The 12409-nt window shown below is 35.9% G+C and overlaps 1 protein-coding gene across 3 annotated transcripts in view; it reads right to left on the bottom strand.

Moving 5' to 3' along the window:
• The window catches only part of CEP128 (centrosomal protein 128), a 437869-nt gene that overhangs the window by 380966 nt on the left and 44494 nt on the right, over window positions 1-12409 (bottom strand). For 2 of the 3 annotated variants that reach the window (XM_067728857.1, XM_067728871.1), the window contains exons 6-7: window positions 10487-10578; window positions 6660-6732 (exon numbers count right to left, since the gene is read on the bottom strand). In XM_067728857.1, the coding sequence (XP_067584958.1) occupies window positions 6660-6732; window positions 10487-10578 (165 nt within the window). Of the gene's footprint in view, window positions 1-6659; window positions 6733-9440; window positions 9519-10486; window positions 10579-12409 lie in introns of all 3 variants that reach the window. The other variant, XM_067728864.1, reaches the window with a different exon arrangement.

Genomic DNA, 12409 nt, shown 5'->3' with positions numbered 1-12409 from the left:
AGATCTTTAATAATATCTGCTGGTTTAAAATACATTCCAGGGCTTCCCTGGTGGCGCAGTGGTTGAGAGTCCGCCTGCCGATGCAGGGGACACAGGTTCGTGTCCTGGTCCGGGAAGATCCCACATACTGCAGAGCGGCTGGGCCCGTGAGCCATGGCCGCTGAGCCTGCGCGTCCGGAGCCTGTGCTCCACAGCGGGAGAGGCCACAACAGTGAGAGGCCCGCGTACCGCAAAAAAAAAAAAAAAAAAAAATCCATTCCAGTAAGTATTTGTTACTTATCCTGCTGTTGTAATCTGTGCAATAACTATCTTGACTAAACACAGTGTTGAGAAAGTTTTTAGAGTCAATTTATGATCAACTCTTCCAGAAGGAGCTGAATCCACGTTTACATTTTTAATTTAAATAGTGACCCTCCTACAGAAATCAAAATAAAATTGTCTTTTTCTTCCATAAATAATCAAACTTAATATGCACTCATATCACACTCAAGCGGGTAAAGCCTAGACAACTAATAGACTAAAATTTCCCCTGTGGTATGAGGCACACAAAATATTGTTTATTATCACGATTGTTAACAGAAAATATTTTCCATAGCATCATGCTATAAATAATATCTCCCTTCCAATGGGCAGTTTGAAAAAAGAACAAACAAAATTATGATTCCCAAAGGATTAACAAATTAAATCTTGGCGTGTTTGATAGGAATACTTTTTGGCCCTCAAAGAAAAATGTGTTCTATAAACTTTCAAGATGTATTTTAGTTACTGAGAAAATGCATGATAAACAACTGCAATCTCAGAATAATGCACAATAATTCTGATTAACAGGAGTTACCAAAAGAAAGTGAAATTGGTGGGAGATAGGAGCATTCATTTTTCTTTATATATTTGTACAATATTTAAAAGTTTGCCGCAGTGAATGTGCATCACTTTGGTAATTTTATTTTAAACGTAAACCTGGAGGGGGGAACACAGCTGCAGCCTCTGAGAAGTTTAATGCTCAAACAACAAAACTGCATCTTCCCTGACAACACGCTATCATGAATTCACAATATGTCAAACAGTTATAAAATGTAAATGTTGACTTCAGTTGGAATAAGTGAGTCACAATATCTATACTAAACCTTGCACAGATTGAAAGTAAACACCATGTGGCCTTCAGAAGACCTTCTAAAATTCCACAATATTTTTAAGTTTTGCATTAGGCAATTGTTTCTTAATCAGAACTACATACACCCATGTGAGGTTTGACATGCTCTCTGTACAGTTATGAGACAACCCTACTTTGAAAGCAAATTACAGAAAGCACAAAACAAGGTGTAACACCACAACTTGATGCGAGGAACTAGGAGATGAACAATTCAACCAAGTGCACAGTTAGGTGTGTATGATTTTCCAGGTTTTGACAACATAAAAAGATGCCCTGATGAGCTGGGCCCACTGGACAGTTGAGTAAACAAGCAAGTTGTATAAACGAATTACACCAAAGAACTGAGCACTAGTGAGGTATGACATCTATGGAAGAGCTGTGCAATCATAGCTTTTATCTGATATGGGATAATTCTTGATGCACAGTAATGATGAGAGAACTCAGGCTTTCTTTGAATTCAGCTGCTAAGACTGAACTCAGTGGTTATATTTTAGACCCACATTAACACTCTAGACTATATAGACAGTGCTTGCTAATTTTACTTGCTATATGAAAGAAATATAAATGAAGTAGCTCAGGTTCTCTTGTAAAAATGGCAAAAGGTGAAACTTACAAAATGTAATGTGCATTATGCAAATTAGCATTTCAAACTCCCCAAACTCAAACTATCCCATCTATCTAACAATGTCAGAAACCAGCATGACCACTGGATATGTCCATGGCTTAGTCAGATCTATGAGGATCTCAGCAGAACATTGAAGATATCTGAGTTTGGATCAAAGCCCTCGATACAAGCATGCTCACGAGTTGTATACCTATGTAGCAAGTAACAGAAGCCTCATACAAGTGCATTAAGAATCACAAACATAGTAATGGAATCTGATAGATATAAAAAGATTCAGGGAGTTTCACTTCTAAAAATGACAGACTAGATAATTCAGACCAATCCTTCCACTGAAAATAACTTAAATAGCAAGAAATAATACTTTAAATATCTGTTTAAAGGCATTGGAAAGCTAAAGAGATAAAGACATATGAGACCAAGATGCAAGAGAAAAAAGAAACCCTATCCTTTCTCTCTCAAATATCAGCCCATTTCAGAAAAGGCAGCAGAGACACTGAGAAGCTGAATAGATTTTCAACAGATGCATAGGGTTAAAGAGGAAAAACAAGTTGAGAGCCCTTCCCAGGAAAGGGGTTCCCAGGTTAAACTTCTCCATCCCCACAACCCAGCCTGTGGACTGGAATCCTGAAGGACTATATACACTAGCAGGAAGGATGAATCAGAAATAGTTGAAACCTGGCACTAAAGTTTAACACTGAAATGTCTCAACAATAAATGATAAGGTAATTCATGAGTGCTATGGCCCCAATCTAATCTGTAACCAAAAGGAAACATGTCCTTTCATACATAGTAATGATCAAATTATCTATGCAAGTTTACTTTGAAGAGAATGAAATAGTTTCTGTCATCAAAAATAACTAGACAATCAAAAGTAAACAGAAGGCAAAAACAATGCGATCAAAATCCCAGGAAAATAAGACATAATAGAAACAGACCTATAGAAGATCCAGATGATGGAGTTATGAGACACAGATACACAGATTGAGGATTAGAACTACAAAGTAAAAAGAAAAGAAATAAAAATTCTAGAAACGAAATATGTAATAACTGAAAATAAAAACCAGTGGGTGGTTTTAATAGATTTGATTCAGCTGAAGAAAGGGACTAAACGAAAGGTCAGAAGAAAACATTCCAAATGGAGAAACAAATTTTAAAAATTATAAAAATGGGGCTTCCCTGGTGGCGCAGTGGTTGAGAGTCTGCCTGCCGATGCAAGGGACACAGGTTCGTGCCCCAGTCTGGGAAGATCCCACATGCCGCGGAGTGGCTGGGCCCGTGAGCCATGGCCGCTGAGCCTGTGCGTCCGGAGCCTGTGCTCCGCAACGGGAGAGGCCACAACAGTGAGAGGCCCGCGTACCTCCAAAAAAAATTATAAAAATGAACATAGAGAGGATCTGTCACCAAAAGACCCACTCTAAATAAAATTCTAAATGGAATTCTATCAGGTATATGCAGATTCACTCTAAAGGAAATTTTACAGTATGTTCCTAAGGCATACATGGAATCTCAGGGATGTAGAAAGGAATAAAGAACATACAAAGAAATGCAAAACAAAGAAGAATAAATATAAGGAAATCTAAATGAACAATTACTGTATAAAATAATAATAGTGATGTCTTGTGTGGCTCGATTAAACATAGAATTAAAATACATGATAGTAAAAGAAAAGTGGAGAATGAGGTTAATGGAGTTAGAGTTTCTTAGATCCTTGTACTTGCTAGGAAGAGCTAAAAGTGCTAATTTATACTAGATTTAATAAATCAAGGATGCATGTTCTAATCCCTACATTTAATCCCTACATTAAAAAGAATTTAAAAATAAGGTACAATTAGCAAGATAATAAATATGAAAAATGGAAAAATGAAAACTAATAAATCCAAAGGACAGAAGAAAAAATTACAACAGAGGTGGAACCAATAGAAAGCAAATAGTTAAGATGGTAGATTTATACAAACTAAATCAATATTTACATTAAATGTAATAGGGTAGATCCTCCAAATGAAAAACAAGGATAATTATATTTTTCAAATGTTAAATGTTACTCTATAAAATAGCATAAAAATATCAACTCCAAGGCATAAATCTTATAAACAATGTATTAAATATAAGACGTCTGGATAAAAAACTATAAAAAATTATTGGAGGGATTTGCTATGTTCATAATTGGAAAACTCAATATGTAAATATTTGTATTCTCTCCAAGTTGACCTACAGAAACAATGTAATGCAATCAAGATCGCAGCAGGCTTTTAAACAATTTCATATTGATTCTAAAACGTAAACAGAAATGCAAAGAGTAAAAAACAAACAAGACAAGCTTGAAAAACAAAGTAAAAGGACTTACTCTACCATATTACAACTTATCAGAAAGCAACAGTAATCAAGACAGTGTGATATGCGCACTGGGATAGATGTATTAACTAGATGACTGAACGAAGAGTCCAGTAACAGATGCCCGCACACATGAACATCTGATTTATGACCAAGACAGAACTGTAAAGTAGTGGAGAAAGCGTAGTAAATGAAACTGAATCAATTGGATATCCATATAAAATGTATGACCTCTACTTCACACCAGAAACAAATATCAATTCCAAGTACATACTAGATCTTAATGTGAAAGGTAAAACACTATCCTTCTAGCAGATTATATAAGGGAATATTTTGATGATCTTAAGATAGGGAACAATTTCTCAAATAGGTCAGAAAAGCACTAACCACAAAAGAAAAGATGGAAAATGAACTAAATTAAATTTTAACAAAAGGTTCCATTAAGAGAGTTTTAAAAATAAGAAGCAGCAGCTGTAGAATAGGAGACAATATTTGCAATACGGATAACTGACAAAGTGCTTGTATACTAAATATATAAAAACCTCCCACAAATCAATAACAAAAAGACAATCAAGCCAGTAAAAAAAATGGGCAAAAGAAGCAAACTGGCATTTCAAAAAAGAAACTAGCCAATAGCTGACAAACATACGAAAAGATGCTCATCATCATTAGTAATCATGAAAATGCCAATAAAACCATGCTGAGATACTGTAAGCACCGAACATAATGGCTACTAATGAAAGACTAATAATACCAAGTCTTTGAAAAGCAACACAATTTCTCATATGCTGCTAAAGAGTGTAAATTAGTGAAGCCACTTTGGACACCTGTTTATCAGTATCTACTAAATTGGAAGGCACCTAACAATTGCACTCCATGTTACATACCAACAGAAATGCAAACACGTGCACTAAAACAATAAGATTGGTAGCAGTAGATTATGTGTAACAGCCCACAATTTGAAATAATTCAAATACCTATCATAAAATGTTAAAATATATTGCAGTATATCCATACGATGCAATACTAAGGAGCAATAAAAAATGAACAAACTGCAAGTACATGACACATCACCCAGAAATATCACAATCGTGATCAGCAAAAGAAGTCAGACACAAAAAAAATGCCCTACATGGTTCCATTTATATAAAAAGTTCAAAACAGGCAAAATTAATCTATAGGTTTAAAAGTCAAAATAGTGGTCAGAAAAGGAGAAATTAGTGATTGGGAGGGGGAATAAGGAGGCTTCTTGTGCACTGGCAATGTTCTATTTCTAGATCTGGGTGGTGGTTTCATGGGTGTGCTCACCTTGTAATAATTCATCAGGCTATATAATAATACATGCACTTTTCTATAAGTACATTGTATCTCCAAACTTTTTAAATTAAAAATAAGAGAAAATAAGTTGATCTCTTTAAAAATAGAACATATCCATATCTTAGCATATGTGGCCAATAAATTCAAACTCCAAAATAAATTCAGCACATCTATGTAAGAAACTGTAAACACAGTAACATCTGGAGAAAAATTACAACTGGAGAAAAATTATCTGCTTTTATTAGGAAACTCTCAATTTTAATAAAACAAGTTAAGAAAATTCTGCTACTATCCCTCGCCTTACAAAAACAACGTTTTTGTGGTAAATGAATGAATACACAATTACTCCTGAAGTGGATAAGTTTGCAACAGTTTAGTGACAATTTCTGATGATATTTTTCTCCTAAAAAAAGGAAAAAAACAACCTGATGATGCAAAGAAATGGACAATGTATGTACTTCATTTTTATTTTAATTCCATCAGGAATAGTGATTTGATAAAAAGCAATCACTTAATAATGAGTGTCGGGCTTCCCTGGTGGCACAGTGGTTGAGAGTCCGCCTGCCGATGCAGGCGACACAGGTTCGTGCCCTGGTCCGGGAAGATCCCACATGCCGCGGAGTGGCTGCGCCCATGAGCCATGGCCGCTGAGCCTGAGCATCCGGAGCCTGTTGCTCCGCAACGGGAGAGGCCACAACAGTGAGAGGCCCACGTACCGCAAAAAATAAATAAATAAATAAATGAGTGTCAACAATCTGAGTTTGAGATAATAAAACTCGAGAATTAGGGGGTTTTTTCAATCAACACCACGTCAAACAAAAAACAGAGAGCAAGGAGCTCTTTGCAGCAATGCTGATTACACACTTCTGTGAGATGACCTGAAAATACTTAATGGGGAGTGTTACAGAGTCACTACCAAAAAATTCTGTATTTCTCAAATATCATTTAATAAAAACCACAATATCACTGAGTCAATAAAATTTTAAATCTCTTTCAAATATTCATAACTCTAAAAATTAATTCTATCTCTAATATACTACCACTATAAATATTTCAAACTTAAATACCTAAAATTCATGAATATTTTATAAAAGGTGCAAGAACATATTTTTAGACAAAATGGCATATACTACCCAAAAAGTTAAAATCTAGTAAACTTCACTGTGACTACAACCAGCTCAATCACTCTACCACCTGTGTATGAAATAAAACTTTCTATAAATAAAGAGTTCTCACCACTTCTTGTTTTTGGGTTTCATTAAGTTTTTCAGTCAGTTCTTCCAAAGCCCTTTTTGTTTCAGCATCGGACCTAGGCACATAACAAAAAACAGAGTATTTTTTTAAGTTGGCTATTTGAGAAAATATACATAATTCGTGAAATTTACAACATCATAATATGTTATTACATAATACTCTGCTGCAGTGGTTCTTAGACGTTAGCAAACCTATGAAACACCTGGAGGACTTGTTACAAACACAGTATCTATCAGTAGATACACAATGGAGCCCAAGAACGTACATCCCTACAAATTCCTAGGTGATGCTGATACTGACAATCTGGGGACTACACTTAGAGAAACAATGCTATACTAGATCACCTTCAATAAACAAACACACTGAAATAGCTCCCATTTTAAATTAAGAAGAATGAAAGAGGTAAGGAGGACAAAACTCTTGATCTCACATCCTCTCCAGGAATTCATAATCAAATTACATCTGAGTGTGCTATACAAACTCTGTCCTCACTCATTTATCTCCCATTACCTTTTTCCCATCAAATTAATAACACACATGATAAATAACCAAATCGTACAGGAAAACGTATAAAGAAAAGCAAAGCCCTTTCTCTCTCACACTTATCTGGTTCCAACCCCCCCTGGCAACCATGCTCAACTAATACGTTCTCAATTCTTTTGCGGGCTATCTCCATCATTTTCAACTCGAGATATTTTCAACTCTGTTTTGAAATATTTAACTCACACTCTTCTTCAATTTCAGATAAATTTATTACTATTTTCAGTTCTTCTATTGGTTACCTGTGTAACTTAATACATTTATACCCATTATGAATTACTCCATCATAGAGAATTAATGCTTTTTGCTTACATTCTATCATGCTCACATTTTTGTCAGATTCCTAGTTGGATCACTAACTTTCCTGTGCTTTTTTTTTTTCTAGAGTTTTCCGTTACCTTTTGGCCTTACACGGGCCTTATTATCACATCATTGATGTTTTTCTCCCACTTATTACTCAATCATCTACTAAGAATCTACTCCATTCTTCTTGACTACATCCTTCTCAAAGGACACTTACTTCCTGCTCGAATTCAGTGATTACTTTCTGGGCCTGCTATATGGCTATCATGCTGGAAATTACTTTCACTGAAGTCTCGGGTTAGTTTTACTATTTCTTATAACCTATATCTTCCTTTTTCTTGGTTGCCATTTTATTTTACTCATATGCCCTTAGTAATTTCCTCAGAAAGAAGTTACCTTAAACGGTCAACTTTCTAAGTCTTTAGATCTCTGAGAAAGTCTTTACTTGTACTTCTTTCTTGGCTTTTGTGATTCCATGTGCTGCTGGATTTCCCATACCTCACTAGCTCTTTCTTCTCAAGCCAGCTCCTCTTTTTATATGACTTCTGAATATTGGAACTCCTGGGCATTCAGCTCTGTCCTTGATGTTCTCCCTACAGTTTCTCTCTAGATATCATCCATTTCCATAGCTCCAAATACCACTTCTATATGCTTACCACACTTAAATTTATCTCTCTAATGGAGACTTCTCCTTTGAGTTCCAGAGTAAATATCTGGCTGCATATTTTACATTCCCACTTGGATGTCTCACTGGCATCTGAAACCTAACATATCCAAGGCCAAACTCTTAATTTCTATGCCTCACCTACCCCCACCAGTCTTCCATATTTCAGGAAGTGGATTTACCATCTATTCAGTTACTCAAGTCAGAAATCTGAGAGTCATCCTTGGTTTATTCTCTCTTACCCCTCATAACCAATCCATTGCCAAATCCTAGCTCTCTGTTCTCAAAAAAAAACTTGAAACATCCCTGTTCATCTCTCCCTTACCATAATCCTGGTCAAGCCATCATCTCTCATGCTAATGCAACAGTCTTCTAGTTCACCCTCCTCTAATCAATTTTTCATATGGCATCCAAAATAGGTGAGTTCTCAGTTAACTTTATATAATCCTTTCTAAAAGTTTGCTTTCTAAAAGTTTACTTACAATAATAAGTACACTTATTATTATAAATAATAAGTGTACTCTTATTATTTATGTACCTTTTGCAATAAATGTCATGAAAAATATTAAAAATTAGTAAGTAAATGAGAGTATCAACCTTTCTGAATCATGTAGGAAGTTAAACCTAACAGCTTCCTACCCAGAATTTTTATAAACATGAATTAAGAATTGTGGTCTAAGTAAAGCAGAACTGGATCCTAAATCTTCCTCATCCACAAAGTTAAGCCACCAAGATTCAGAAGAAAACTGACTCTTATTTTGGCTCTAATAAAATTTCTCTGTCTTACATATGCCCCTAGGTCACACAAACTATTACCAGATGGTACCAGCCCATGGATCAGAAGATTCCCAGTCCACCACTGCATGTCCAAATGACCATTTAAACTAGTCAACAAAACCATCCCTGCAACTTCCCCTGTATCTTCCTACAGGACAACTACTTTCTGAAACTCATGTTCCTAATGCTTAATTTATACCCTTCCTTCAAATGTGGAAAAGCTACATAATAAAGCCATTCCAAGAACATACTGTATTAGAATATTAATGCCATTCTGTTGAGTTTATCAACTTGTCAGAAATAAATACCTAAGTATTAAATTAACTAACCCTTGCCATTTAAAAGATTAATAACACAGCTCAATAATATAGTTTAAAATTCAGGAATTTAAATGCCTTATTCATATCAGCTACATGTGAAAATGATCTTGAACCACAGTGTACTATAAGTGGTAAAGAGCAGACACTCTGGGGCCTTACTGCCTAGATTTGAATTCTGACTCCACCACATCCCTCCTTTGATCTCCAACAAGCTGAGTTACTTCATCTCTCTGTGCCCTGTTTCCACAACAAAAAAAAAATGGGAAAAATAATAATTACCACTTCATTAGAACTGTCGTGAGAATTAAACCTAATTCTACCTGACATGAAATAAGTGTTCAATAATATTTACTGGTGGTAGTAGTAATAATGGTAACAGCAAGGTCTTTTATTCTTATTACTAAATTTCCTGCCTTCCTCATACAGAAGCAGATAAGTTATGCAGACTATAGTTGATATTCAGATTTAACATTTACAGCTTTGACTCTTTTTGCTATAGCAACACAAAACTGTCATGTGGAATGATTTCATTAGCTCGAGTACGAGTTAGCAAGTGAACCTAGCAAGTGAACGAATTTCAATTCACCTTTTTTGTTCTCTAATCATTGCTGTATATAGATTATGACTTTTGAGATGGTATAAATGTTTATTCCTTGAAAAATATGGTCTCTAAATGAAAGTCACCTGTCACCACTGATGATGAAAATGAAGACAGTGAAGAAATCTTAAGTAAAGTGATACCTCTTAGGGAATACCCAGAATTGACAAAATTGCAAAAACTGGGCAGACATAAACAACTAGCTTTTGAAGATTTCAACTGAAAGATAAAATGTCAGATTCTACAATGGCTCATGTCCACTGACAAATTCCACATTATGCCTCTATTTGCCCCAATGTCGATCAATGGGTCTCTCTCCCCAATGTATTTGCAAATCTACCTCTTTACTAAGGTCTTGCAACATATCTCTCCATAATGTCAGCATGAAATAAAATGTTCTTAAAAATACGAAATTAATTTGTCTAACACTGAGTCATGATACATTGTAAATTCAAAGGGTTTTGAACTGTTCTATGAATATACTTTAAAATACTAGTATAAAAACATAGCACTTTTTTTTGGAAATTCATGTAAACATGTCAATTATAGAACCTATTTTATTCTTCTAATAATTCACCCCTCAACAAAAATCATATTCAGCTTTTACCGGCTTCTTCTGGCAAGTTCCCGGTTGAAATCATCTCCAAGGCGAACTTGTTCACTGCTGAGGTCTCGGAGGGACTGATGAAAAGCATGAAACTAATAAAAGCAAAACAAAGTTATCCATTTAGGATTCTGTTGAATTCTTCCATAAAGATTCACTGAGGGTAAGAATAAGAACTTGCTCTTTGCAATAATACCCATATTTTATAATGTTATCAAGACCTAATAAAATTTTTTCTCTCGAAGAAAAGTTTTTAAAACTATATATAACATTGACCGTTACATCCTCTATAGTGCACTATTTCACTCTTTATAGATACTCTTGAAAAGAGGTCTGGAAACTTTTTCTGTAAACAGTACAACAGCATATATTTCAGGCTTTCAGGTTCTATGGCCTGTGTCATAATTACTCAACTCTGCCATTATAGCACAAAAGTAGCCATCATCAAATGAGCATGGCTGTGTTACGGAACTTTATTGAACTAGACCACATGCCTCAGCATGCCAACCCATGCTGCCAAGAAACCCTTGCCCACATGCATGAGGAACCATGAACAAGAATGTATGGAGCAGGGCTTCCCTGGTGGCGCAGTGGTTGAGAGTCCGCCTGCTGATGCAGGGGACACGGGTTCGTGCCCCGGTCTGGGAAGATCCCACATGCTGCAGAGCGGCTGGGCCCGTGAGCCATGGCCACTGAGCCTGCACGTCCGGAGCCTGTGCTCCGCAACGGGAGAGGCCACAACAGTAAGAGGCCCGCGTACCGCAAAAAAAAAGAAAAAAAAAAGAATGTATGGAGCAGCACTGTTCATGATGAGAACACTAAAAACAAACCAAAGTCCATTAAGAATGAAATGGAGATAAACTGCAATATATTCCTCCAGCGGAGTATCACACAGCAGTGAAAATGAAATGATCAAACCCACCTACACTCCAAAAACAAAACATTAAATGGAAAAGGAAAGTTACAAAAAAAGTTACACTGCATTATTCCATCTATATAAAGTTTAACACAGGCAATACTAAGCAAGATATAAGCAGTAAAAATATTTTTAAAAATCAAGAGAATGATTAACATAGAAGTCAAAATAGTTGATAGCCCTTGGGGAAAGGAGGAGTGTAAAAGAGGTTTGGGGTGTATTATAAACCTCTATTTCTTGGTCTGGGTGGTAGTTACATGGATTTTTCATATTGTTGTACTTTTAATGGTAAATATGTATGCTATACATGTATGTGTAGGCTATAATTTATAATAAAAAACTAAGTTATACAGACTTGCAGAAATAAAAAACTGATTCATTTCAACAAATTCACATTGTGCAACTAACCAGTGCCAGCAACTGTGCTGGGAAACAAGTGTCATGGGAGACAGATATGTAAACAAAACCACAAATGCTGCACTGGGGCATTAAGAAAGTAAACAGTCATATGGAGCTAAAGGTCATCATAAGAAATGGACTAAAACAAGGAAGAACAATTAAAAAGAAAGGAGTGGAGGTAATACAGCAGATGAGCAACAGACCATTCACTTAGGTTTTGCTGTGATGATTTTCCAGTTTTGCAAAGCAGAGTCCTAGGACTCATCTTTGACACCACCTTTTCACTCATTCCCGCCCTCCCCAAATGGTCATCTGATCTTCAAGACCTTTCATTTTATCCACCAAATAGTTTTTAAATCTACCACTTTCTCTCCAACTCCATTTATCCTAATCCAAGTGGCCATCAGCTCACACCCAGAACACAGCAATATCCTTCTAATTGGTTTACCCACACTGACTCTATTTTCTACACTAGAGCCAGAGTGATCTTTTCGAAGTAACTGTCACCCTCTTACGTGGCTGTGCATGGTCTCAGGGTTTCACACTTCTTTAGCCACATGGCCTTCTTTAAATTACTCATAGGTGCTATCTTCCTTCCTGCCAAGGTATTT

The sequence above is a fragment of the Pseudorca crassidens genome, chromosome 1 (genome assembly GCF_039906515.1).
Source record: "Pseudorca crassidens isolate mPseCra1 chromosome 1, mPseCra1.hap1, whole genome shotgun sequence".
Taxonomy (NCBI): domain Eukaryota; kingdom Metazoa; phylum Chordata; class Mammalia; order Artiodactyla; family Delphinidae; genus Pseudorca; species Pseudorca crassidens.
Note: the sequence above shows the minus strand (reverse complement) of the source record. Positions and strands in the feature narration are given on the sequence as shown.